This window comes from Oncorhynchus mykiss, chromosome 2, assembly GCF_057628025.1.
Source record: "Oncorhynchus mykiss isolate SJ-2025 chromosome 2, ASM5762802v1, whole genome shotgun sequence".
Classification (NCBI taxonomy): Eukaryota; Metazoa; Chordata; class Actinopteri; order Salmoniformes; family Salmonidae; genus Oncorhynchus; species Oncorhynchus mykiss.
In genome coordinates, this window is record NC_143023.1 from 91051983 (window position 1) to 91077595 (window position 25613).

At 41.9% G+C, this 25613-nt stretch overlaps 1 protein-coding gene across 1 annotated transcript in view; it reads right to left on the reverse strand.

Moving 5' to 3' along the window:
* Window positions 1-25613, reverse strand: part of tmtc3 (transmembrane O-mannosyltransferase targeting cadherins 3) — a 111311-nt gene that overhangs the window by 15785 nt on the left and 69913 nt on the right. The window contains exons 8-12 of the mRNA XM_021576723.3: window positions 21001-21149; window positions 18983-19103; window positions 18752-18863; window positions 16033-16136; window positions 13253-13422 (exon numbers count right to left, since the gene is read on the reverse strand). Of these exons, the coding sequence (XP_021432398.2) occupies window positions 13253-13422; window positions 16033-16136; window positions 18752-18863; window positions 18983-19103; window positions 21001-21149 (656 nt within the window). The remainder of the gene's footprint in view (window positions 1-13252; window positions 13423-16032; window positions 16137-18751; window positions 18864-18982; window positions 19104-21000; window positions 21150-25613) is intronic.

The window sequence follows — 25613 nt, forward strand, 5'->3', positions numbered from 1 at the left end:
GTTATCCCTTGCTCTTACCTGTTCTTGATTATGGTGATACTATTTATCAAAGTGCAGCTGCCTCTACTCTTAAACCCCTGGATACCGTTTTTCATAGTGCCCTTCGCTTTATCACAGGAGACAGTGTTATTACTCATCACTGCATTCTTTACCAAAAGGTGGGCTGAACCTCTTTGAACTAAGATCACATCATGACTCTCTTTTTGTTTACAAAGCCTGCACCACAAGCTTCCGACTTACTTAACTTCACTGTTAAGAAATAAAATGAGCCAGCCTTTAGTTTTCTTGCTCCACACGTTTGGAATGAGCTCCAAAATATATTTGTAATAGATGTGTTAGTGTCCCTAGGGCAGTTCAGGCAGCGGACAGAGGATTCTTATAAAGAAGAATGTGTTTGTTTTAGTTGACTGTGTTTTGTGTATATTTATGTTTGTCTGTGCAATACACACTACCGGACAAAAGTTCTAGAACACTTACTCATTCAAGGGTTTTTCTTTATTTTTACTATGTTCTACATTGTAGAATAATAGTGAAGACTTCAAACCTATGAAATAACACATATGGAATCATGTAATAACCAAAAATGTGTTAAATCAAAAAACATTTTATATTGAAGATTCTTCAAAGTAGCCACCCTTTCTTTGCCTTGATGACAGCTTTGCACACTCTTGGCATTCTCTAAACCAGCTTCATGAGGTTGAACGCATTTCAATGAACTTTTAAGAAGGCACACCTGTTAACTTGTGGAATTTCTTTCCGTCTTACTGTGTTTGAGCCAATCAACTGTGTTGTGACAAGGTAGGGGATATACAGACTATAGCCCTATTTGGTAAAATACCTAGTTCATATTATGCCAAGAACAGCTCAAATAATTAAAGAGACAAAGGTCAGTCAATACAGAAAATTTGAAGAAGTTTGAAAGTTCAGTCGCAAAAACCATCAAGCGTTATGATGAAACTGGCTTTCATGTGGACCCACAGGAATGGAAGACCCAGAATTAGCTTTGCTGCAGAGGATAAGTTCATTAGAGTTACCAGCCTCAGAAATTGCAGCCCAAATAAATGCTTCACAGAGTTCAAATAACAAACACATCTCAACAACTGTTCAGAGCGGGACTGTGTGGATCAGGCCTTCATGGTCAAATTGCTGCAAAGAAACCACTACTAAAGGACACCAATAAGAAGAAGAGACATGCTTGGGCCAAGAAACACGAGTAATGGACATTGGAGATTTTTGGTTCCAACTCCTGTGTCTTTGTGAGATGCGGTGTGGGCGAATGAATGATCTCTGCATGTGTATTTCTCACTGTAAAGCATGAAGGTGGTGGTGTTATGGTGTGGGGGTGCTTTGCTGATGACACTGTATGTGATTTATTTCAAATTCAAGGCACACTTAACCAGCATGGCTACCACAGTGTTCTGCAGCTATATGCCATCCCATCTGGTTTGGGATTAGTGGGACTATCATTTGTTTTTCAACAGGACAATGACCCAACTCAACTCCAGGCTGTGTAAGGGCCATTTTGCCTAGAAGGAGAGTGATGGAGTGCTGCATCAGATGCCCTGGCCTCCACAATCCCCCGACCTCAACCAAATTGAGATGGTTTGGAATGAGTCGGACCACAGAGTGAAGGAAAATAAGCCAAAAAGTGCTCAGCATGCGGGGGAACTCCTTCAAAACTGTTGGAAAAGCATTCCAGGTGAAGCTGGTTGAGAGAATGCCAAGAGTGTGCAAAATGTATGTTCTGAAATTGTATATGCAGGCCTCCCACGTAAGAGACACTGGTCTCAATGGTGGCTCCCTGATTAAATTAGGGTAATTAGGGTAAATTATACCCCCTAATTAGGGTAAATTATACCCCCTAATTCCCTATTTGAGATATCAAACATAACACTAAAATAGGTGGTCAATATCCTGACAAACTATAATAAATAAATGCACATTGAATGCACACAAGTGGAAGCTTCTTATCACCGTCAGAGAGACATAGGTGAAGGGCAAGAAGGGTGATAATTTAAGTTGATGGAGATCAACAACAACCCATTCACACTACAGTATATGGGAGAACAGAAGCATGCCCATTGCCCTGCCTCTGTCACCTCTAGGACAGCCCAGAGAGGAAGAGAAGTGGAAGAAACAATAACAAAAGGAGGAGAGGGACATTACCTCTTCTCCTGTGATTCCAAATAATTGTCAGTCCGTTTCTGGTGAAGACACCACAGGCGTGTCTATCTACTTGTGGTCTCCAAACTCCTTCCAGCGCTTTGTTCCCTTGTTGAAATGTTTTATTGTTGCTTTCACATGTTAAAAACGACATTTGCGAAATCAATATTATATTACAATAGTTGATAACGTTTCACCATGCCATTCCTTTACCGTTTATTGCAACGTTTAAGACATTTCTGATTCAAGTGAGATACAGGCTAAATTGCTACGTTTTCATTTGCCTTGGGCGGAATGTTTATAGTGACCATGAGCGTTTACAACACTCACGAGGTAGAAGTTCTGATTATTTTTATTACAGTAACATGTAGGCCTATTTGTGTGCTGTTTGGTCCTGAGAGTTTCTCCGTCTCTATTTTGCCACTGTGAACGTGAATAGATGTCGCTGGCCTGAGCACCAGAATAGGTGTGGCCAAATGTGGCCAAGTGCCCATTTTGGAATGTTCCCCTCAGTTCAAGTTTGACAACTCATTGGGGAGGCTGTGTCTGAGCCTAAGAGACCCCACCTATGCCTTGCAATAACGGTTAGGACAGGTTTTGCCTGAGGCTTTTTTTTTTTTGCTGGCATTTTAAAATCAGAGGTCTGTATATACAGTATACTGGACAAAATAGAAATGCAACCATTTCAAAGTTTTACTGAGTTGCAGTTCATTTAAGAAAATCAGTCAATTCAAATGAATGAATTAGGCCCTAATCTATGGATTTCACATGACTGCGCAGCCATGGGTCGGGCCTGGGAGGGCATAGGGCGAACCACTTCGTAGCCAGGCCCAGCCAATCAGAATAGTTTGTTTCCCAACAAACAGGCTTTATTACAGACATAAATACTCCTCAGCACTGTTCCCGCTATGATGCGCACTGGCGCACATTAGCCCGAGCAAAGCCCTGCGACTGCATAGCAGAAGAAATACTGTATCAGCCCAAGAAGAGAAGCACGAGATTGAACTTCACTCAAATTTGTAGAGTTTTCCCTGTTAGTTAACATTTTCAACGTTTTCCTCTACTGTGGCAATTGTGATCGAATCAACGCAATATTATCCACTTTCAATGCAACATACCAAAACAAGCTATCCAAGAGATTTTGTTGTAGGCATAACGCATCGGAGTAGGATTCTATTGCATTTGATTTATTTAACCTTTATTTAACTAGGCAAGTCAGTTAAGAATAAATTATTATTTACAATAACGGCCTAGGAACAGTGGCAGAACAATAGATTTTTACATTGTCAGCTTGGGGATTCGATCAAGCAATCTTTTGGTTGCTGGCCCAACGCTCTAATCACTAGGCTACCTGCCGCCCCAGTCCATACAGCTACCCGGGTTCTCAGTACATTGCGCAGACAGGAATAAACACACAGGACTCAGCCAGTACTCTACACAGACCAGTGCGGCATAACCAAATCTGAGCTGCAGTAGGCCTATATGCAAATAGACCATTGCCATATATGGATCTGTGCCATTTACTTTGATCTGGACTGTGTTTACAGCAGTGGACGTGAGTAGATGAGCTTGTTTTGAGATCAAAGCGAGTGCTGCATGTAGCCACGTGTGCACATTTTGTTCATATCCTTTAATAGTTAGTGATGCGTAAGATGGCACCAACAGACAGGACCAGGAATATGACTTTCCCAAATTGGATCCTTTGTTCGCACCCCCCAGGGCAATTGAAATTATCCCAGGGGCTAGTCTAAGACGCCGCCGGCGGAGAAGAAGTATTCAGAGGACTTCTAGTCCGACTCAGGAGGAGGGCACACCATCCACTGCTTCCGAGTATATTACTCGCTGATGTTCAGTCTTCGGACAATAAAATAGATGAACTCAGGGCGAGGATCTCCTTCCAGAGAGACATCAGAGACTAACATACTCTGTTTCACAGAATCATGGCTTTCACCTGATATACTGCCCCTGCCCATACAGCCATCTGGGTTCTCAGTACATCGCGCAGACAGGAATAAAGAACTCTCTGGGAAGAAGGGCAGTGGTGCATGTTGCATAATTAACCACTCATGGTGTGATTGTGATAATGTACAGAAACTCATGTCCTTTTGTTCACCCGACCAAGAAAACTTAAATCAAATGCCAACTGTATTACTGCCCAAGAGAATTCTCTTTGGGTTATAGACACAGACGTATATACTCCACCTCAAGCTGATAACACAACGCCCTCAAGGAACTACACTGCACTTGATGCAAACTAGAAACTACATATCCTTATCCTCCTACATTTATTTTATCTGGGGATTATAAAGCAAATTTGAGGAAAACGCTACCGAAGTTCTCTCAACACATTGACTGTAGTACTAACGCTGAAAAAAAAAACGTGACCACTGCTATTCTCTCTTCCGGGATGCCTACAAGGCCCTCCCCGCCAAATCAAATCTTGACTCCATTTTGCTCCTCCCTTCCTATAGGCAGAAACTCAAACAGGAAGTACCCGTGCTAAGGCCTATTCAATGCTGGTCTGACCAATTGGAATCCATGCATCAAGATTGTTTTGATCATGCGGACTAAGGATATGTTCCGGGTATCCTCGGAGAATAACAATGTACACAGGGACATGGTGACTGAGTTCATCAGGAAGTGTGTAGGGGATGTTGTTCCCGCTGTGGCTATTAAAACCTACCCAAACCAGAAAAAGTGGATAGATGGATGCATTCACGCTAAACTGAAAGCGCGAACCACCCCATTTAACCATGCAAGGTGACTGGGAATATGGCAGAATACAAACAGTGGAGTTATTCCCTCCCTAAGGCAATCAAACAGGCAAAATGTCAGTACAGAGACAGAGTGGAGTCACAATTCAACAGCTCAGACAAGAGATGTATGTGGCAGGGTCTACAGACAATCACGGATTACAAAGGGAAAACCAGGCACGTCGCGGACCCAGACGTCTTGCTCCTGTACAAGCTCCCGTAAACACTTCTTTGGCCTCTTTGATAACACAGTGCCCGCTCCCAAGGACCGTGGGCTCTCGTTCTCCGTGGCCGACGTGAGTAAGACATTTAAACATGTTAACCCTCGCAAGGCTGCCGACCCAGACAGTATCCCTAGCCGCATCCTCAGAGCATGGCTGGAGTGTTTACGGACAGATTCAATCTGTGGCGGCAGGGTAGCCTAGTGGTTAGAGCGTTGGACTAGTAACAGGAAGGTTGCAAGTCCAAACCCCCGAGCTGACAAGGTACAAATCTGTCGTTCTGCCCCTGAACAGGCAGTTCCCTAGGCCGTTTTGAATTTAAGAATTTGTTCTTAACTGACTTGCCTAGTTAAATAAAGGTAAAATAAAAATAAAATCTCTCCCTATCCCAGTCTGCTGTCTCCACATGCTTCAAGATGTTCACCATTGTTTCCTGTACCCAAGAAAGCAAAGGTAACTGAACTAAATTACTATTGCCCCGTAGCACTCACTTCTGTCATCATGAAATGCTTTGAGAGGCTAGTTAAGGATCATATCACCTCTACCTTAGACCCTAGACCCACTTCAATTTGCTTACCGCCCCAGTAGACCCACAGATGATGCAATCACCATTGCACTGCACACTCCCCTATCCCATCTGGACAAGGGGAAAATCTAAGTACGAATGCTGTTCATTGACTGGGTCCTGGACTTCCTGACGGGCCGCCTGAAGGTAGGAAGCAACACCTCCACTTCACTGATACTCAACAAAGGGGCCCCACAAGGGTGCATGCTCAGCCCACTCCTGTACTCCCTGTTCATCCATGACTGCATGGCCAACTCAATCATGAAGTTTGCAGACGACACAACCATAGTAGGACTGATTACCAAAAATGACAAGAGGAGGTGAGGGCCCTGGTGGAGCGGTGCCAGGAAAATAACCTGAGCTGGACCAGCATCGTCCGGGTTAGGGTAGGGTTTGGCCAGCTGGGATGTCCTTGTCCCATTGCGCTCTAGCAACTCCTGTGGTGGGCCGGGATCATGCACGCCGACACGTATGGTGTTTCCTCCGACACATTGGTGCGGCTGGCTTCCGAGTTAAGCGTGCACTGTGTCAAGAAGCAGTGCGGCTTGGAGGGGTTGTGTTTCGAGGACGCACGGCTCTCAACATTCGCTTCTCCTGAATCCATACGGGAGTTGCAGCGATGGGACAAAACTAACTACCAATTGGACATGACGAAAATGGGGAGAAAAATATTGTAATAATTTTTTAAAAAGTAACAAAAGAGCTGATTGTGGAATTCAGGAAAAAGCATCAACGGGGGCACACTGCCTTCCCTCCAGGATACCTACAGCACCCGATGTCACAGGAAGGCCAAAAAGATTAAGGACATCAACCACCCAAGCCACGGCCTGTTCACCTCGCTATCACCCAGAAGGCAAGGTGAGTACAAGTGCCTCAAAAGCAGGGACCGAGAGACTGAAAAACACTATCACTGGCCTACACACAATACACCATAATGTCAAAGTGGAATTATGTTTTTCAAAATGTTTACCAACTAATAAAAAATGAAAAGCTGAAATGTCTTGACTCATTAAGTATTCAACCCCTTTGTTATGGCAAGCCTAAATAAGTTCAGGAATAAAAATATGCCAAACAAGTCACATAATACATTGAATGGACTTTGAATGTGATTTTTTTATGAGTACCTCATCTCTATACCCCACACATACATTTATTTTTAATGTCACTCAGTCAAGCAGCGAATTTCAAACACAGATTCAACCACAAAGACAAGGGAGATTTTCCAATGCTTTGCAAAGATAGGCACCTATTGGTAGATGGGTAAAAAAAAAAAAGAAGAAGCTAACATTGAATATCCCTTTGAGCATGGTGAAGTTATTCATTACACTGTGGATGGTGTATCAATACACCAAGTCAATACAAATATAACAATGTCTTTCCTAACTCAGTTGCCGGAGAGGAAGGACACCACTCAGTGATTTCACCATGAGGCCAATGGTGACTTTAATCGCTATGATAGGAGAAAACTGAGGATGGATTCATCCATTCATCCTGTTTGCAACAAGGCACTAAAGTAATAGAGCAAAAAATATTGCAAAACAATTAACTTTTTGTCTTCAATACAAAGTGTTATGTTTGGGGCAAATCCAAAACAACACATTATTGAATACCACTCTCCAATGTTATTAGTATGCTTGTAATTGTTAAGTACTAGGGAGATTTTCAGGATAAAAAATAAACGGAGCTACGCACAGGAAAAAATCCTAGTGGACAATCTGGTTCAGTCTGCTGGTTCAGTCTGCTTTCCGTGTGTTATTTCATAGTTGAGATCTTCACTATTATTCTACAATGTAGAAAAAAGTAAAAAATAAAGACAAATCCTGGAATGAGTAGGTGTCCAAAATTTTGACTGGTACTGTATGTATATAGTAACCAAAAAAGTGTTAAACAAATCAAAACATATTTTAGATTCTTCAAAGTAAGCCACCCTTTGCCTTGATAACAGCTTTGCACACTCTTGGCATTCTCTCAACCAGCTTCAAATGGAATGCTTTTCCAATAGTCTTGAAGGAGTTCCCAAATATGCTGGTCACTTCTTATCCTTCCCTCTGCGGTCCAACACATCCCAAATTAAATCAAATTTATTTATATAGCCCTTCGTACATCAGCTGATGTACAGCATCAAAGTGCTGTACAGAAACCCAGCCTAAAACCCCAAACAGCAAGCAATGCAGGTGTAGAAACCATCTCAATTGGGTTGAGGTGGGGTGATTGTGCAGGTCATCTGATGCAGCATGCCATCACTCTCCATCTTGATCAAATAGCCCTTACACAGCCTGAAAGTGTGTTGGATCATTGTCCTGTTAAAAAACAAATAATAGCACAAACCAGAGTTCGCCATGCTGGTTAAATGCGCCTTGAAATCAAAATAAATCACAGACAGAGTCACCAGCAAAGCACCCCCAAAACATCACACCTCCATGCTTTGCGGTGGGAACCACATGTGGAGATCATCCGTTCACATACTCTGCGTCTCACAAAGACTCGGCAGTTGGAACCAAAAATCTCAGATTTGGACTCATCAGACCAAAGGACAGATTTCCACCGGTCTAATGTCCATTGCTTGTGTTTCTTGGCCCAAGCATGTCTCTTCTTCTTATTGGTGTCCTTCAGTAATGGTTTCTTTGCAGCAATTCCACAGTTGAAGTCGGAAGTTCACATACACTTAGGTTGGAGTCATTAAAACTCGTTTTTAAACCACTCCACACATTTATTATTAACAAACTATAGTTTTGGCAAGTCGGTTAGGACATCTACTTAGTGCATGACAAGTCATTTTTCCAACTATTGTTTACAGACAGATCATTTCACTTATAATTCATTGTATCACAATTCCAGTGGGTCAGAAGTTTACATACACTAAGTTGACTGTGCCTTTAAACAGCTTGGAAAATTACAGAAAAGGATGTCATCGCTTTAGAAGCTTCTGATTGGCTAATTGACATAATTTGAGTCAATTGGAGGTGTACCTGTGGATGTATTTCAAGGCATACCTTCAAACTCAGTGCCTATTTGCTTGACATCATGGGAAAATCAAAAGAAATCAGCCAAGACCTCAGAAAATAAATTGTAGACCTCCACAAGTCTGGTTTATCATTGGGAGCAATGATATGAAACGCCTGAAGGTACCGCGTTCATCTGTACAAACAATAGCACGCAAGTATAAACACCATGGGACCATGCAGCCGTCATACCGCTAAGGAAGGAGACGCGTTAGGTCTCCTAGAGATTAATGTACTTTCGTGCGAAAAGTGCAAATCAATCCCAGAACAACAGCAAGCAAAGGACCTTGTGAAGATGCTGGAGGAAACAGGTCCAAAAGTATCTATATCCACAGTAAAACAAGTCCTATATCAACATAACCTGAAAGGCCACTCAGCAAGGAAGAAGTACCTGCTCCAAAACCACCATAAGAAAGCCAGACTACGGTTTGCAACTGCACATGGGGACAAAGGTCGTACTTTTTGGAGAAATGTCCTCTGGTCTGATGAAGCAAAAATAGAACTGTTTGGCCATAATGACCATCGTTATGTTTGGAGGAAAAAGAGGGAGGCTTGCAAGCCGAAGAACCCCAACCCAACCGTGAAGTAAGGGGGTGACAGCATCATGTTGTGGGGGTGCTTTGCTGCAGGAGGGACTGGTGCACTTCAAAGTAGATGGCTTCATGAGGAAGGAAAATTACGTGGATAAAATGAAGCAACATCTCAAGACATCAGTCAGGAAGTTGAAGCTTGGTTGCAAATGGGTCTTCCAAATGGACAATTACCCCAAGCATACCTCCAAAGTTGTGGCAAAATGGCTTAAGGACAACAAAGTCAAGGAATTGGAGTGGCCAACAAAGCCCTGACCTCAATCCTATAGAATATCTGTGGGCAGAACTAAAAAAGCATATGCGAGCAAGGAGGCCTACAAACCTGACTCAGTTACACCAGCTGTCAGGAGGAATGGGCCAAAATTCACCCAACTTATTGTGGGAAGCTTGTGGAAGGCTACCCGAAACATTTGACCCAAGTTAAACAATTTTAAAGGCAATGCTACCAAATACTAATTGAGTGTATGTAAACGTCTGACCCACTGGGAATGTGATTAAAGAAATAAAAGCTCAAATAAATAATTCTCTATTATTCTTCTGATATTTCAAATTGTTAAAAAAAAGTGGTGATCCTGAATGACCTAGGACAGGGAATTTTTACTAGGATTAAATGTCAGGAATTGCAGAAAACTGAGTTGAAATGTATTTGGCTAAGGTGTATGTTAGCTTCCGACTTCAAATAAATGTATGTGTGTGTGTGTTTGTATGTATGAATGTACACTGCTCAAAAAAATAAAGGGAACACTAAAATAACACATCCTAGATCTGAATGAATGAAATATTCTTATTAAATACTTTTTTCTTTACATCGTTGAATGTGCTGACAACAAAATCACACAAAAATTATCAATGGAAATCAAATTTATCAACCCATGGATGGAGGTCTGGATTTGGAGTCACACTCAAAATTAAAGTGGAAAACCACACTACAGGCTGATCCAACTTTGATGTAATGTACTTAAAACAAGTCAAAATGAGGCTCAGAAGTGTGTGTGGCCTCCACGTGCCTGTATGACCTCTCTACAACGCCTGGGCATGCTCCTGATGAGGTGGCGGATGGTCTCCTGAAGGATCTCCTCCCAGACCTGGACTAAAGCATCCGCCAACTCCTGGACAGTCTGTGGTGCAATGGAGCGAGACATGATGTCCCAGATGTGCTCAATTGGATTCAGGTCTGGGGAACAGGCGGGCCAGTCCATAGCATCAATGCCTTCCTCTTGCAGGAACTGCTGACACACTCCAGCCACATGAGATCTAGCATTGTCTTGCATTAGGAGGAACCCATGGCCAACCGCACCAGAATATGGTCTCACAAGGGGTCTGAGGATCTCATCTCGGTACCTAATGGCAATCAGGCTACCTCTGGCGAGCACATGGAGGGCTGTGCGGCCCCCCAAAGAAATGCCACCGCACACCATGACTGACCCACCGCCAAACCGGTCATGCTGGAGGATGTTGCCGGCAGCAGAACGTTCTCCACGGCGCCTCCAGACTGTCACGTCTGTCACATGTGCTCAGTGTGAACCTGCGTTCATCTGTGAAGAGCACAGGGCGCCAGTGGCGAATTTGCCAATCTTGGTGTTCTCTGGCAAATGCCAAACGTCCTGCACGGTGTTGGGCTGTAAGCACAACCCCCACCTGTGGACGTCAGGCCCTCATACCACCCTCATGGAGTCTGTTTCTGACCATTTGAGCAGACACATGCACATTTGTGGCCTGCTGGAGGTCATTTTGCAGGGCTCTGGCAGTGCTCCTCCTGCTCCTCCTTGCACAAAGGCGGAGGTAGTGGTCCTGCTGCTGGGCTGTTGCCCTCCTATGGCCTCCTCCACGTCTCCTGATGTACTGGCCTGTCTCCTGGTAGCGCCTCCATGCTCTGGACACTATGCTGACAGACACAGCAAACCTTCTTGCCACAGCTCGCATTGATGTGCCATCCTGGATGAGCTGCACTACCTGAGAACTTGTGTGGGTTGTAGACGCCGTCTCATGCTACCACTAGAGTGAAAGCACCGCCAGCATTCAAAAGTGACCAAAACATCAGCCAGGAAGCATAGGAACTGAGAAGTGGTCTGTGGTTACCACCTCCAGAACCACTCCTTTATTGGGGGTGTCTTGCTAATTGCCTATAATTTCCACCTGTTGTCTATTCCATTTGCACAACAGCATGTGAAATTTATTGTCAATCAGTGTTGCTTCCTAAGTGGACAGTTTGATTTCACAGAAGTGTGATTGACTTGGAGTTACATTGTGTTGTTTAAGTGTTCCCTTTATTTTTTTGAGCAGTGTATATACACACATATTATATGTATATATACACACATATATAAATATACATACACACATATACATATATATATATATACACACACTACCATTCAGAAGTTTGGGGTCACTTAGAAATGTCCTTATATTTGAAAGAAAATCCAATTTTTGGTCCATTAAAACAACATAAAATTGATCAGATATACAGTGTTGACAATTTTTAAAATTGTATTTATTTAATTTAACCTTTATTTAACCAGGAAGGGCTCATTGAGATTTAAAATATATTTTTCAAGAGCGTCCTAGCCAAGATAGGCAGCACCAAGTCATTACAAAAATTACAGACAAACAACATGAAAAACTACAAGTTATCTAGTAAAAACCATAGAATTCACAATAGTATAACAAAATCAAAAACAGCAAATTAAAAACATTGACAGGTCAGGGAATCAGTATCAAGATCATTCATCCGTGATTTAAAAATACCAATCGAGACAAGTTCTTCCAGTTTTAAACTCTTTTGTAAGGCGTTCCAAGACGATGGCGCAGAGTACATAAAAGCCCTTTTACCAAATTCATTTCGGACATTTGTAACAGTTAGCAGGATAAAGTCCAGCAAACGAATAGAGTACCCACCACATTTCTGACCAATAAAAATGCCCAAATTGTTGCTGGAAACAGCTGATTTTTACGGAATATCTATATGGGCGTACAGAGGCCCATTATCAGCAACCATCACTCCTGTGTTCCAATGGCATGTTGTGTTAGCTAATCCAAGTCCATCATTTTAAAAGGCTAACTGATCATTAGAAAACCCTTTTGCAATTATGTTAGCTGCTGAAGACTGTTTTTCTGATTAAAGAAGCAGTAAAACTGGCCTTTAGACTAGCTGAGTATCTGGAGCATCAGCATTTGTGGGTTTGATTACAGGCTCAAAATGGCCAGAAACAAAGCGCTTTCTTAGTCTATTCTTGTTCAGAGAAATTAAGGCTATTCAATGCGAGAAATTTCCAAGAAACTGAAGATCTCGTACAACGCTGTGTACTACTCCCTTCACAGAACAGCGCAAACTGGCTCTAACAAGAATGGGAAGAGTGGGAGGCCCCGGTGCACAACTGAGCAAGAGGATAAGTACATTAGAGTGTCGAGTTTGAGTCGCCTCTTCACTGTTGATGTTGAGACTGGTGTTTTGCGGATACTATTTAATGAAGCTGCCAGTCGAGGACTTGTGAGGCGTTTGTTTCTCAAACTAGATACTAATATACTTGTCCTCTTGCTCAGTTGTGCACCGGGGCCACCCACTCTTTCTATTCTGGTTAGAGCCAGTGCTGATAATGAGTCTCTGTAAGCCCATGTAGATATTCCATAAAAAATCTGCCGTTTCCAGCTACAACAGTCATTTACAACATTAATGTCTACACTGTATTTCTGATCAATTTCATGTTATTTTAATGGACAAAAAAAATCGTTTTTCTTTAAAAAACAAGGACCTTTTAAGTGACCCCAAACTTTTGAACGGTAGTGTATATAATTTTTTACAAATTGATACTTGAAGTAAAATAGCAATATAATATCTTACAAAAATATTATTGCGATACGCAACCATTGATTTCACCCCCCCCCTTTACCTACTGATATATAATGTTAGATAAGGGGCCTTGCCAGCTGATATATGGCTCTAGTAACGGGCCCTTACCTGCTGATATAGGCTTGTTTGAAGTCGGGCCTCATGCTGATGGCCTGTCTGTAGAGCTGGTCAGCCTCCTCCAGCCGTGAGTCGTTGGTACGGATCAGGTTGGCCAGGTTAATGTACACGTTCAGGTGGTTGGGCGCCACACGGGTGGCGTACTTCTTCCCTGGAATGATCTGGAAGAGCATAATCAATGATTATGCCCCTAATTTTAATTTGTTTATTTAACCTTTATTTAAATAGTCAAGTCAGTTAAGAACAAATTCTTATTTACAATAATGGCCTACCCCGGCCAAACCTGGACCACGCTGGGCCAATTGTGCGCCGCCCTATGGGACTCCCAATCATGGCCGGATGTGATACAGCCTGGATTCGAAACAGGGACTGTAGTGACAACTCTTAGACCGTTGCGCCACTCGGGAGCTCTGAGTTTACTATACATGTTTATTATACATGGACGGTATTAGATCACACTATACAACAAGTTTGCATTGTTTTGGTTAGCTCTGATAGGTAAGGGGTACTTGGACATTAGATATTCCAGGTTAACTTTAACCACCAGAGACTGTAGGGAATGTAGATCATGAGAGCCGTGTGAACACGTACTTAAATAAATAAAAACTTTTCACGAGCCTAACCAATGTTTCGGTATGTCCTTATTTTGTCAAGGAAAGCTAGGCAGAGAGAGACATTTTTAAAAAACCAACAGAAAAGAAAACTTAATGAGAAAACAAGTCCCACCATCTTGGAGGGCAAATAATGATTGAGCATATCTAGAATACCAATATAATTCAGATAGAACTTCAAAGTCACTGGAAACCTCTGATGTGGGCAATCTGCTCTGTCATGGCCAACATGGTGTCCCACATTACAGTGGGATTGTCAAGGAAACAAATTCTGTCATACATCTGTCATACATCTATACCCTCCCATTCAGAAAAGACAGTTCTACATTCCTACACTAGCCACACACATAGCTAGAGAGGTAGAAGATATATATTTTTTGTTTTCTTCTATTGAAGAAAACCATCTATCGAATCAGAGTTTACACAGTTTCTCAAATAAATCATGAGACCATGACAGACTGAGGCTAACAAAAGCTACGCTTTTCTATTCAATCAGTGTACATTTCCTCCATCGACAGGATCACAGAAGCTTATAAAACACGTACTAAAGCACCATATCGTTAAGTTTCATTCCATGGGGTTGTCGGTCGTTGGATTCCCAGACATAAGCGGAAATCTGGATATAAATAGTTAACTTATTTGGAAACCCAATAAATAAGAGCTATGATCAACATTAGTGTACTGTATCTAAGTGATTATCATTGGGCCCCACGCGGATATCCTGTTCAGGATCGTCAGCATGGGGCCATGGATACATGATAGCCATAGCCGCCTGCGTGCTTTAGCTGAAAAACCTCTTCAAAAGATACAACAAGGCCTCGCCTGTACTGTTTTGTGACGCTAACATTAAAGAAATCAGCCCCGCTGCTGATTCCCAAAATTGCAATTTGTTTTCAAAGCTGACCCATCGCAAGGGTAGTACAGATCAAATAAGTTTCCATAAATACTTTTTTTTTTTACAAGTAGATTGGATCACCAAACTCGTTTCATGTTCATTTTTCATGAATGATAGAATAGTGGGAACTGGGCAGTTACAGAGAGACAGTAAAGAGGCACAGACAGAATGGCCGAGACAGGGCTTGAAGTCTGGAGTTGGCAGCGCTACCGCTAGGCCAGCCTGAGGCACTGCCATTTCCTTATTTTACTTAATTCCTGAGATAAACAACTTTTAGGGATTGGGGAGGGAAATCAGGTCAGCCTCCCATTGATCTCTAACAACATCAACTAATCATAAGAGGCGACAGAGCTGTATGTCTTAGCATTATTTTTTATTTACCTTTATTTAACTAGGCAAGTCAGTTAAGAACAAATTCTTATTTTCAATAATGGCCTAGGAATAGTGGGTTAACTGCCTTGTTCAGGGGCAGAACAACAGATTTTTTAGCTTGACAGCTCGGGGATTCGATCTTGCAACCTTTCGGTTACTAGTCCAACGCTCTAACCACTAGGCTACCCTAAGAATGTGTTCTTGACTTGACTATTTAAATAAAGGTGAGCATGACCTAAGACTATTAAACTGACTATAAAAATGATCAAGTCCTCAAGAGACCTTTAACTGATGATCAACTATCTGTAAAGTGAAGAAGAGCCCCTTTAGTAACGTCACTCCTAAGATGGAGGTTTGGGTAGGAAGTCAGATTGGTATCTAAAAAACATCATAAACTCATTAACATACCAGAGGTAAATTACTTGCAATGCTTAACATTAGACAGCTAAACATGATTTAATGACTAAAAAAACAATCAATTCATGCCAAAGGTAGGCTTTTCAAAAGGCAGGGGTCCTCAGGTGCTCCTTTAAGATTATCCTGGTGCTCAATGATCTATCAAGCTTTGACAGGACGACATTGTAAATTATAATTTGTTCATAACTGACTTGCCTGGATAAATAAAAGGGTTAAATAAATCATATAAATACAAAAGGGTGAATGTAGCTGACAACACAGAAAACACAACACGTAGAGGGATTTAGTTTAAAATCCTGGCCCTGGCACAATGAACAACACTGTTCCTCCCACTCGCTGCTGTTACCTCCCAGCTACCGATTCCTCTCGTCGTCATGTCCTTCAAAGGATGATGAAGGTGAAACAGTGGGAATAACAAACATGACTGATGTTTTCCCTCTTAAATACACCTGGGTGTGTGTGGCCTTGTCACATACCTGTGGCATGAGGGATTTGGCAACCAGGTAGGCGTCCTCAGCCTCCTTGGACTTATTCAGGTTCTTGTAGGTCCTTCCCACATTCATATGGGCTCCAATGTCATCTGCAGGGACATGCCACAGGAGAAGGTACATGGGTTAGCAAAGACAATTTCGCAGGGATATCAAGCCTGCGTGGGGATTAGGGATTAGGAGCATATGCAAAGCCAGTCAGGTGGTGGCTTGGCTGGACACTGGCAGTACATCTGATCTGATGGAGTTTAGCGGAACATTGTGTGTGTGCCAATTGGCACCCTACATTCAATATAGTGCACTACTTGTGGAATGCATCCATTCAATAGGACCACATAATACAGCTCTACTGTGGCGGCGGGTGGCTGTGGGGTTTAGGGTTTAACGAGCGGAGCAGCTTGTATGAGGCATTGACATGATTAAGATTGCCAACGCTACAGGGATGTCACAGGATATGTCATTAGGTTAAAATGGGCATTTAGATTAAGTATTTGCAAACTACACAGCCCTGTGAAAAAGTATTTGCCCCCTTTCTAATTGTCTCTACTTTAGCATATTTTTATAATGAATGTTATCAGATCTTCAACCAGCACCCAATGTTAGATAAAGGAAACCTGAGTGAACAAATAACACAACAATCATATACTTATTTAATCTATTTCATAAACAAAGTTATGCAACACCCAATGCTCGTGTGAAAAAGTAACTGCCCCCTTACACTCAATAACTGGTTGTGCCACTTTTAGCTGCAATGACTGCAACCAAATGCTTCCTGTAGTTGTTGATCAGTCTCAAATCGCTTTTTGGCAAACTTGAATAAACTTTTTGGATGACATGGGTCCCATTACGCATGGCGAAATTCAAACACTGCATTCCACAGTAAGAATCTCATACCAACGGTAAAGCATGATGGTGGTAGTGTGATGGTTTGGTGATGCTTTGCTGCCTCAGGACCTGGACGACTTGCCTTAATAGAAGGAACCATGAATTCTGCTCTGTATCAGAGAATTCTTTAGGAGAATGTCAGGCCATCTGTTTGTGTGCTAAAGCGCAGCTGGGTCTTGCAGCAAGACAATGATCCAAAACACACAATCAAGTCTAAAAAGCAACGAATTTGAAGTTTTTAAATGGTCTAGTCAAAGTCCAGACCTAATCCCAATTGAGATGTTGTGGCAGGATTTAAGATGAGCAGTCCATGCTTGAAACCCCACAAATGTAGCTGAGTTAAATCAGTTCTGCATGCAAGAGTTGGTCAGAATTCCTCCACAGCGATAAGAGACCGTTCAACAACTACAGGAAGCATTTGGTTGCAGTCATTGCAGCTAAAGGTGGTACAACCAGTTATTGAGTGCAAGGGGGTAATTCCTTTTTCACACAGGGAAATTGGGTGTTGCATAACTTTAATTAAATTAAATAAGTATACTTTTTTTTTGTTATTTGTAAACTAAATTATTATTATTTGGCCCTGCTGGTCATCTATGAACATTTGAACTTCTTGGCCATGTTCTGTTATAAACTCCACCTTGCACAGCCAGAAGAGGACTGGCCACCCCTCATAGCCTGGTTCCTCTCTAGGTTTCTTCCTAGGTTTTGGCCTTTCTAGGGAGTTTTTCCTAGCCACCGTGCTTCTACACCTGCATTTCTTGCTGTTTGGGGTATTAGGGTGGGTTTCTGTACAGCACTTTGATATATCAGCTGATGTAAGAAGGGCTATATAAATACATTTGATTTGATCATCATGGTTATGAAAAGCAGACTGATGCTGAAAGACTGGAAAAAGCAGGAAATTCTGATCGGCTTACAGAGATAATCTATGGAAACTATTGAGGGACAAAACTTCGCAAATATTTATAGCTCAACCAAGTTTCCTGCTCAATGACACGACCAGTGAACATGACATGTTGGTAGAGAGGGCTTACCTGGCAGTTTACATAGGGCAACACATTGAGTAAAAATAGATTAACCTACCAGTATATTATTATTTTTCCTCTGCCTGCACTGTCACAGAAGTGAAGTTCTATGAGGACAGCCAAGTCATAACGTCTTAGTTCTACAAAAGTTAACCATGTCACACGCTAACTTGTATGGCAGTCAACCCTGTCACCCTGTAGGGGAGAGTGGGGTAAGTTGAGCCAAAGGGTTTTTGTTGTGTAGTTAGATTAACAACTCTCTCCACATAAACTGACGGGAGGATTCATGAACACCTCTCCTCAGCCAGCAATAACATCTTACTGAACAATTCTTGGATCTGTCCCAAATTGCAACTTTTGACCACAGTCCTTTGAACTATATGGGGGAAAAGGGTGCTATTTGGAACAAATCCCTCATTTCCAAGGCAACATCTTAAAGAAATGCAACTCCTTTTTTTTCCTTCTCCAACATAAAAATATATTATCTGTAGCTGTATAAGCGATTAGCAAGGCTTTGCGTGATTCAATTGAAATATGACTGTTCTAGAGGAGCTCAGAAAATAAGTTCCTTTTCACACAAGTACATCACAATACAAGTACTTTACATTACAATGCAAGTAATGTGCATTATAATGCAACTAATTTTACATTACAAGTACTTTAAGCATTGTTTTTCATAATAACACCATTGAGCAGACTCAATTATATTATATTGATCAGAATCTTGCTATCTTGTCATCGTCTCATCTTCAACCACAGCCTTGAAGCCCACCAGAAAATAATGGGAGATGTCTTACCTGGTTGGACCCGGGTGGCCTGAAGGAAATATCTCAGAGCTTTTTCATAATTGTTTTGATTTTCCAGAGCATGACCAACATTATTCCATAGCTTGGCGTTGTTCTTGTTGACCTGAGGGGAGACAAGGCAATCAATCGAAGAAAAAAAACGGAGGAAAAACGAACAAGGAGAACAATCTTGGTGAGTTTACTGTAAGTTAGGCCAAGAATGAGGAGATGTGGGCGACATACTTTTAGGGCTGAGGTAAACAGTGTATATTCAGATTCCCAGTCCCAGTTTCTGTTGAAGGTCTTGACTGCGTGTGTGGCGAGGAGGACTCCAATCATCAGCCAGGAGATCTTCCTCAAGTGTCTGGTCAATTGAGGGAGAAAGAAAATAGAAAAATGGTGATTCTGTTAAAATACTGTAAAAGACAATAGAAAGCACAAAAAATACCCCACTCAAATTGATAAATGGTGTCTATTGATTAAATTTTTTTTTTTATTGTGGCTACAGACAGTGAGGGCTGGTTTCCTGGACACAGATGAAGCATTGTCATGGACGATTGAACGTGCTTCTTTTTATTTTAATTGTATTATTTCACCTTTATTTAACCAGGTAGGCTAGTTGAGAACAAGTTCTCATTTACAACTGCGACCTGGCCAAGATAAAGCAAAGCAGTTCGACACATACAACAACACAGAGTTACACATGGAATAAACAAACATACAGTCAATAATACAGTAGAAAAAGTATATATACAGTGTGTGCAAATTAGGTAAGATAAGGGAGGTAAGCCAATAAATAGGCCATGGTGGGGAAGTAATTACAATTTAGCAATTAAACACTGGATTGGTAGATGTGCAGAAGATGAATGTGCAAGCAGATACTGGGGTGCAAAGGAGCAAGATAAATAAATAGAGTATGGGGATGAGGTAGTTGGATGGGCTATTTGCGGATGGGCTATGTACAGGTGCAGTGATCTGTGAGCTGCTCTGACAGCTGGTGCTTTAAGCTAGGGAGATATGCGTGTCTCCAGCTTCAGTGATTTTTGCAGTTCATTCCAGTCATTGGCAGCAGAGAACTGGAAGGAAAGGCGGCCAAAGAGGAATTGGCTTTGGGGGTGACCAATGAGATATACCTGTTGGAGTGCGTGGTATGGGTGGGTGCTGCTATGGTGACCAGTGAGCTGAGATAAGGCGGGTCTTTACCAAGCAAAGACTTGTAGATAACCTGGAGATAACCTGGGGTTTGGCGACGAGTATGAAGCGAGGGCCAGCCAACGAGAGAGTACAGTTCGCAGTAGTGGGTAGTGTATGGGGCTTTGGTGACAAAACAGATGGCACTGTGATAGACTGCATCCAATTTGTTGAGTAGAGTGTTGGAGGCTATTTTGTAAATTACATCGCCGAAGTTGAGGATCGGTAGGATGGTCAGTTTTACGAGGGTATGTTTGGCAGCATGAGTGAAGGATGCTTTGTTGCGAAATAGGAAGCCAATTCTAGATTTAATTTTGGATTGGAGATGCTGAATGTGAGTCTGGAAAAATAGTTTACAGTCTAACCAGACACCTAGGTATTTGTAGTTGTCCACATATTCTGTCAGAACCGTCCAGAATAGTGATGCTGGACGGGTGGGCAAGTGCGGGCAGCGATCAGTTGAAAAGCATGCATTTAGTTTGTCTTGCATTTAAGAGCAGTTGGAGGCCCCGGAAGGAGAATTGTATGGCATTGAAGCTCGTCTGGAGAATAGTTAACACAGTGTCCAAAGAAGGGCCAGAAGTATAGAGAATGGTGTTGTCTGCATAGAGGTGGATCAGAGAATCACCAGCAGCAAGAGAGACATCATTGATGTATACAGAGAAGAGAGTCCGCCCAAGAATTGAACCCTGTGGCACCCCATAGGGTAGTTGGTGAACCAGGCGAGGCAATCATTTGAGAAACCAAGGCTGTTTAGTCTGCCGATAAGAATGTGGTGATTGACAGATTCGAATGCATTGGCCAGTTGGATGAAAAGTTCTTAGTCCAACACTAGGTTTATTATCTGTGTCCGTAAACCATCCTTGAGAGTGGTCCATTTTTAAAGCACTTATTTTATGCTTGGGAGACATTTATTACCCCATTACACTCCATGCGAGTAAGTGTTGGAAGGGAACTACTATCTCCATTGGTACCAGATTTGTTTGTGCCGTCTTGCCAACTCCTTTGGTCATTGTTGGAAAGACCACACAAACAGATCTGGGAAGCAGGCTAACTACTGTAATACTCACCTCTTATGGGAAACAATCCTGAAGCCATGTGCCACGAGGACACAGAATCCCATACTGGGCACATAGAGCACCCTCTCTGCCACCACAAAGCCCACAGGGAAGAAGAGGTTTGAGGCTGGGATGAAGGGGAGAACAATCAAAGACAGGGCCTGGAGAAGGAAGAGGAGGAATACAACCTTGAATGAGCCTACTTAAATACACGTATTGTTGTATTTTAATGTTCTTCTTATGAGTGCACTGGCACAGAGCAATGGGTTAACATAGATTTCAGCTGTTTGGATACGCAGTATATACACAGCACAGAGTAAACACACCATATCAGTTTAAGACTTTCCCTTACATGTTAGCATATCTACATGATAAATATGGCAAGATAGTTATGTGACCAATTCAGGCTGATGGGAGGACACCAGGATAAATCTGTTAGGAGTTACTTATCACTTCACACACCATATCAGTAGAGCACTCTAAATGAATGATTAAGCAAGGTAGAACTTTCCCAGCATGCATGTGACTCAATTCCTTCTCTCTTATCTGTTGCAATTACAGAGTCATTTTTGGAGGAAACCCAGTTTCAAAGCTTTGTACTAGTTGTGAACTAGGGAGGCAAACGAAGGTATAGAAAATAACTTGGCAGGGAATGCAACGCATGTTATGTTACTTTTATTGCCTTACAAAAAATAAAGAAGAAATGCTAATCCAGATTTAACAGAAGCACAGCAGTAGCATAGTAGGTAGGATTTACTATTGAGGCCTGGTCTAAGCCTCGAGGAAACAGAAGAGTAGGTGTGAAGTATGGAATTCAATGACTGTCGTGTTGAGTTCAGCAGTTTAAACTGAGATTGTGTGACTGTGAAATCCAGCAGTGTGCTGTGGTAAATTCTTAGTTCACGAGTGTTGTCAAACATAACGTCTGTAAGCTGTTTACCTGCTTGCAATATGATTTTAAGTGGCCCCCATTTGACACCTCAAAAACTAGCCTGTCAGATTATTCAAAAATAATATTTGATGTTGGAGAAGTACAAAAGGCCAAATGCTGTTCACAATGAAGCAATTGCTTCAGTGGACTCAGAACTTGTCATGGAGCTTTGAATTATGAGTTTGTAGAGGATTATGCCTATATTAGGATAAAACTGTAAAATAACAAATGTTCTATTGTGGTACAGTTTCAGACACAACCCAATAAGGCTGAGCCAAAATCACGCCCTTCATTTACAGATGAAGGTCAATTGCACAACTTTATAACCAGTTATTATGCTGTTACTATATATGCACTTCTGTATGATTTTATACACATTTTGTTTTTCTATCATTTTGATGTAAGCCTATTGCAGTGGTTGGTGATTTTCTTGCCACCCCAAAACTTTTTTTGTAAAAAAAACTAACCATTTTAATTCAATGTAATTCAAGGTATGAAATTGTTATTTTCAAAAACAAATCTCTTTTTAGACATAGTTCTGGTCAATTTGCAGTGTACAAATTATTAGAATTATGTTCCGGCCCACTGACCATGAGCTCCAACAAAAATCATACCGCGGCTGAATCTAGTTGCCAACCTCTGGCCTATTCACAAGATATTCTTCAAGTTCCCCATGCGCCAGTCCGGCAGGCGGTACCCGGTGCATCAAGGCTCAGACAAAAATACTTCTAAACAGCTTCTATCCCCTGGCCATAAGGCTGTTAAATGGCTAACAACTACTGCTCTCCCGTTCCCACAGACTATCCAAACTGACTCTGTCCCCATCCACAGGTCTCTACCCACACCGATACAACCTACTCTGCAGCTAAAATGATTACTGATTAGTATTACTCCATTAAACTGCTGCTCATTAATTATTGATTGCTATAAACATTAGTATTTATCCTGCTACTGGTCACAATTCCTCACGTTTACATGTATATACACTGCTCAAAAAAATAAAGGGAACACTAAAATAACATCCATCCATCTGAATGAATGAAATATTCTTTTAAATACTTTTTTCTTTACATAGTTGAATGTGCTGACAAAAATCACACAAAAATGGAATTGCAAATTCGCCACTGGCGCCCTGTGCTTACAGCCCAACACCGTGCAGGACGTTTGGCATTTGCCAGAGAACACCAAGATTGGCAAATTCGCCACTGGCGCCCTGTGCTCTTCACAGATGAACGCAGGTTCACACTGAGCACATGTGACAGACGTGACAGTCTGGAGGCGCCGTGGAGAACGTTCTGCTGCCGGCAACATCCTCCAGCATGACCGGTTTGGCGGTGGGTCAGTCATGGTCTGCGGTGGCATTTCTTTGGGGGGCCGCACAGCCCTCCATGTGCTCGCCAGAGGTAGCCTGATTGCCATTAGGTACCGAGATGAGATCCTCAGACCCCTTGTGAGACCATATGCTGGTGCGGTTGGCCATGGGTTCCTCCTAATGCAAGACAATGCTAGATCTCATGTGGCTGGAGTGTGTCAGCAGTTCCTGCAAGAGGAAGGCATTGATGCTATGGACTGGCCCACCCGTTCCCCAGACCTGAATCCAATTGAGCACATCTGGGACATCATATCTCGCTCCATCCACCACGCCACGTTGCACCACAGACTGTCCAGGAGTTGGTGGATGCTTTAGTCCAGGTCTGGGAGGAGATCCCTCAGGAGACCATCCACCACCTCATCAGGAGCATGCCCAGGCGTTGTAGGGAGGTCATACAGGCACGTGGAGGCCACACACACTACTGAGCCTCATTTTGACTTGTTTTAAGGACATTACATCAAAGTTGGATCAGCCTGTAGTGTGGTTTTCCACTTTAATTTTGAGTGTGATTCCAAATCCAGACCTCCATGGGTTGATAAATTTGATTTCCATTGATCATTTTTGTGTGATTTTGTTGTCAGCACATTCAATTATGTAAAGAAAAAAGTATTTAATAAGAATATTTCATTCATTCAGATCTAGGATGTGTTATTTTAGTGTTCCCTTTATTTTTTTGAGCAGTGTACATTTGACTAGTCATGCTTATCAGTCTGTGGGTTAATTGGCATAATTTGGGGAAATTAAATTGCCGCATGTTTAAGAGATAGTATATTCTTTTTATATCTTATCACACACATATAGCATACAGATACAGATACTTTGAGCAGAAAATATGTCGGACAGCGTGAGAGCTGCTGCTACAGAATCTCAAACGGCAACAGAAGGCAAACTTCATCAGCATGTCACACACCACTTTGCAATGAGCTGAAGGCTATGCATTTAGAAGAATATACTTAATTGTTTGAAACCTGAATGTTCTAATACATATGAGGCATGTTTTACCTTGCATCAAAGTAGCCTATTAGATCTCCTCTCTTTCTAAATCTCAAACTGACATTTCGTCCACTTAAAACCGCTGGCATTTGCAGAGCCCTTTTGACAAAGGTGTTTTCCTGCTAATTGCATTATGGAAGGAACATCATTGCTGTGCTTATAATGTGAAGAAAAAACAGTTCATCAAAATGTTAAGCTAAACATTTTGATATGTTGCTTCACACTCATTGCTTTTTAACATACACAATATATATGCGACTCGTTTCAAGAAACTAGGCGTATGTCGCAAGTCACTACTTCACAGGAGAGGCATTTTAAATATTTTTTGGGGGCAGAAATGCCTTCTGGAACATGTGAACTTTCATGTGCTTTAATAACAAACTTGTTTTCCATCCATAAATATGAATAAAATTGTTAAAATTACGAGCATAATTTGTTTAGCCACGGAAAAAGCCAGGAAACTTCCCGCTAGCCATGATTGGCTGAGATAATGGATGGGCTGGACATGACGGGAGACGAGTTTGGATTGGTCTGCCATGTAGCATGCTTCCATTTATAACGTGAGCTGTTCAGTATGTGTTCACAATCCTTTCTACCGCACCATTTTTGAAAGATATAACAGCCATCGAGAACCACAAACGTTTTGTTACTTTTCTCAACAACGATTCCCTGAATTTAGCAGCAGCTGATAACAATAGTGACCCATCCACTTAGCTAGATGTGGCTGGGGTTGGTTATAGCATTTCCTTCACATGGCCCATCAATTTAGACAAGTGTGTCTGATAAGCATCATCTAATAATGATAAAATATTTATACAATTTGTTTATCTGGACACTTTCTGTTTTTGATATTGGTGCTATGCAAGTAACCACTTCACTGTACTGTTTACACCTTCTGTATCCTGTGCATGTGACAAACTTAGATTTTATTTGACAAAGCGTGTGTTTACCACATGGACTCACGTGAATCCTTAAAGAGATGGGTGGGGCTAAGGCTTAAGAGGGTGTGAACGATGCTGAATGGGTGTAGACAAAGAGCTACGGTATGTGCGGTATGTATGCGGTATGTGTTACAAAACATTCAAGGGCCATTTTCTCAAAAGCAGTGTATGATATAACATTTTCTAGCTCTTAGTCTCTACTTTTGTCCAATATAAAAAACACCAAATTGTGATACTTAAGACCGAATCGAGGCGGTCTGTCACATATACAAAAGACACACCTTCAAATGAGTGGATTCAGCTATTTCAGCCACACCGGTTGCAGACGTATATAAAATCGAGCACACAGACATGGAATCTCCATAGACAAACATTGGCAGTAGAATGG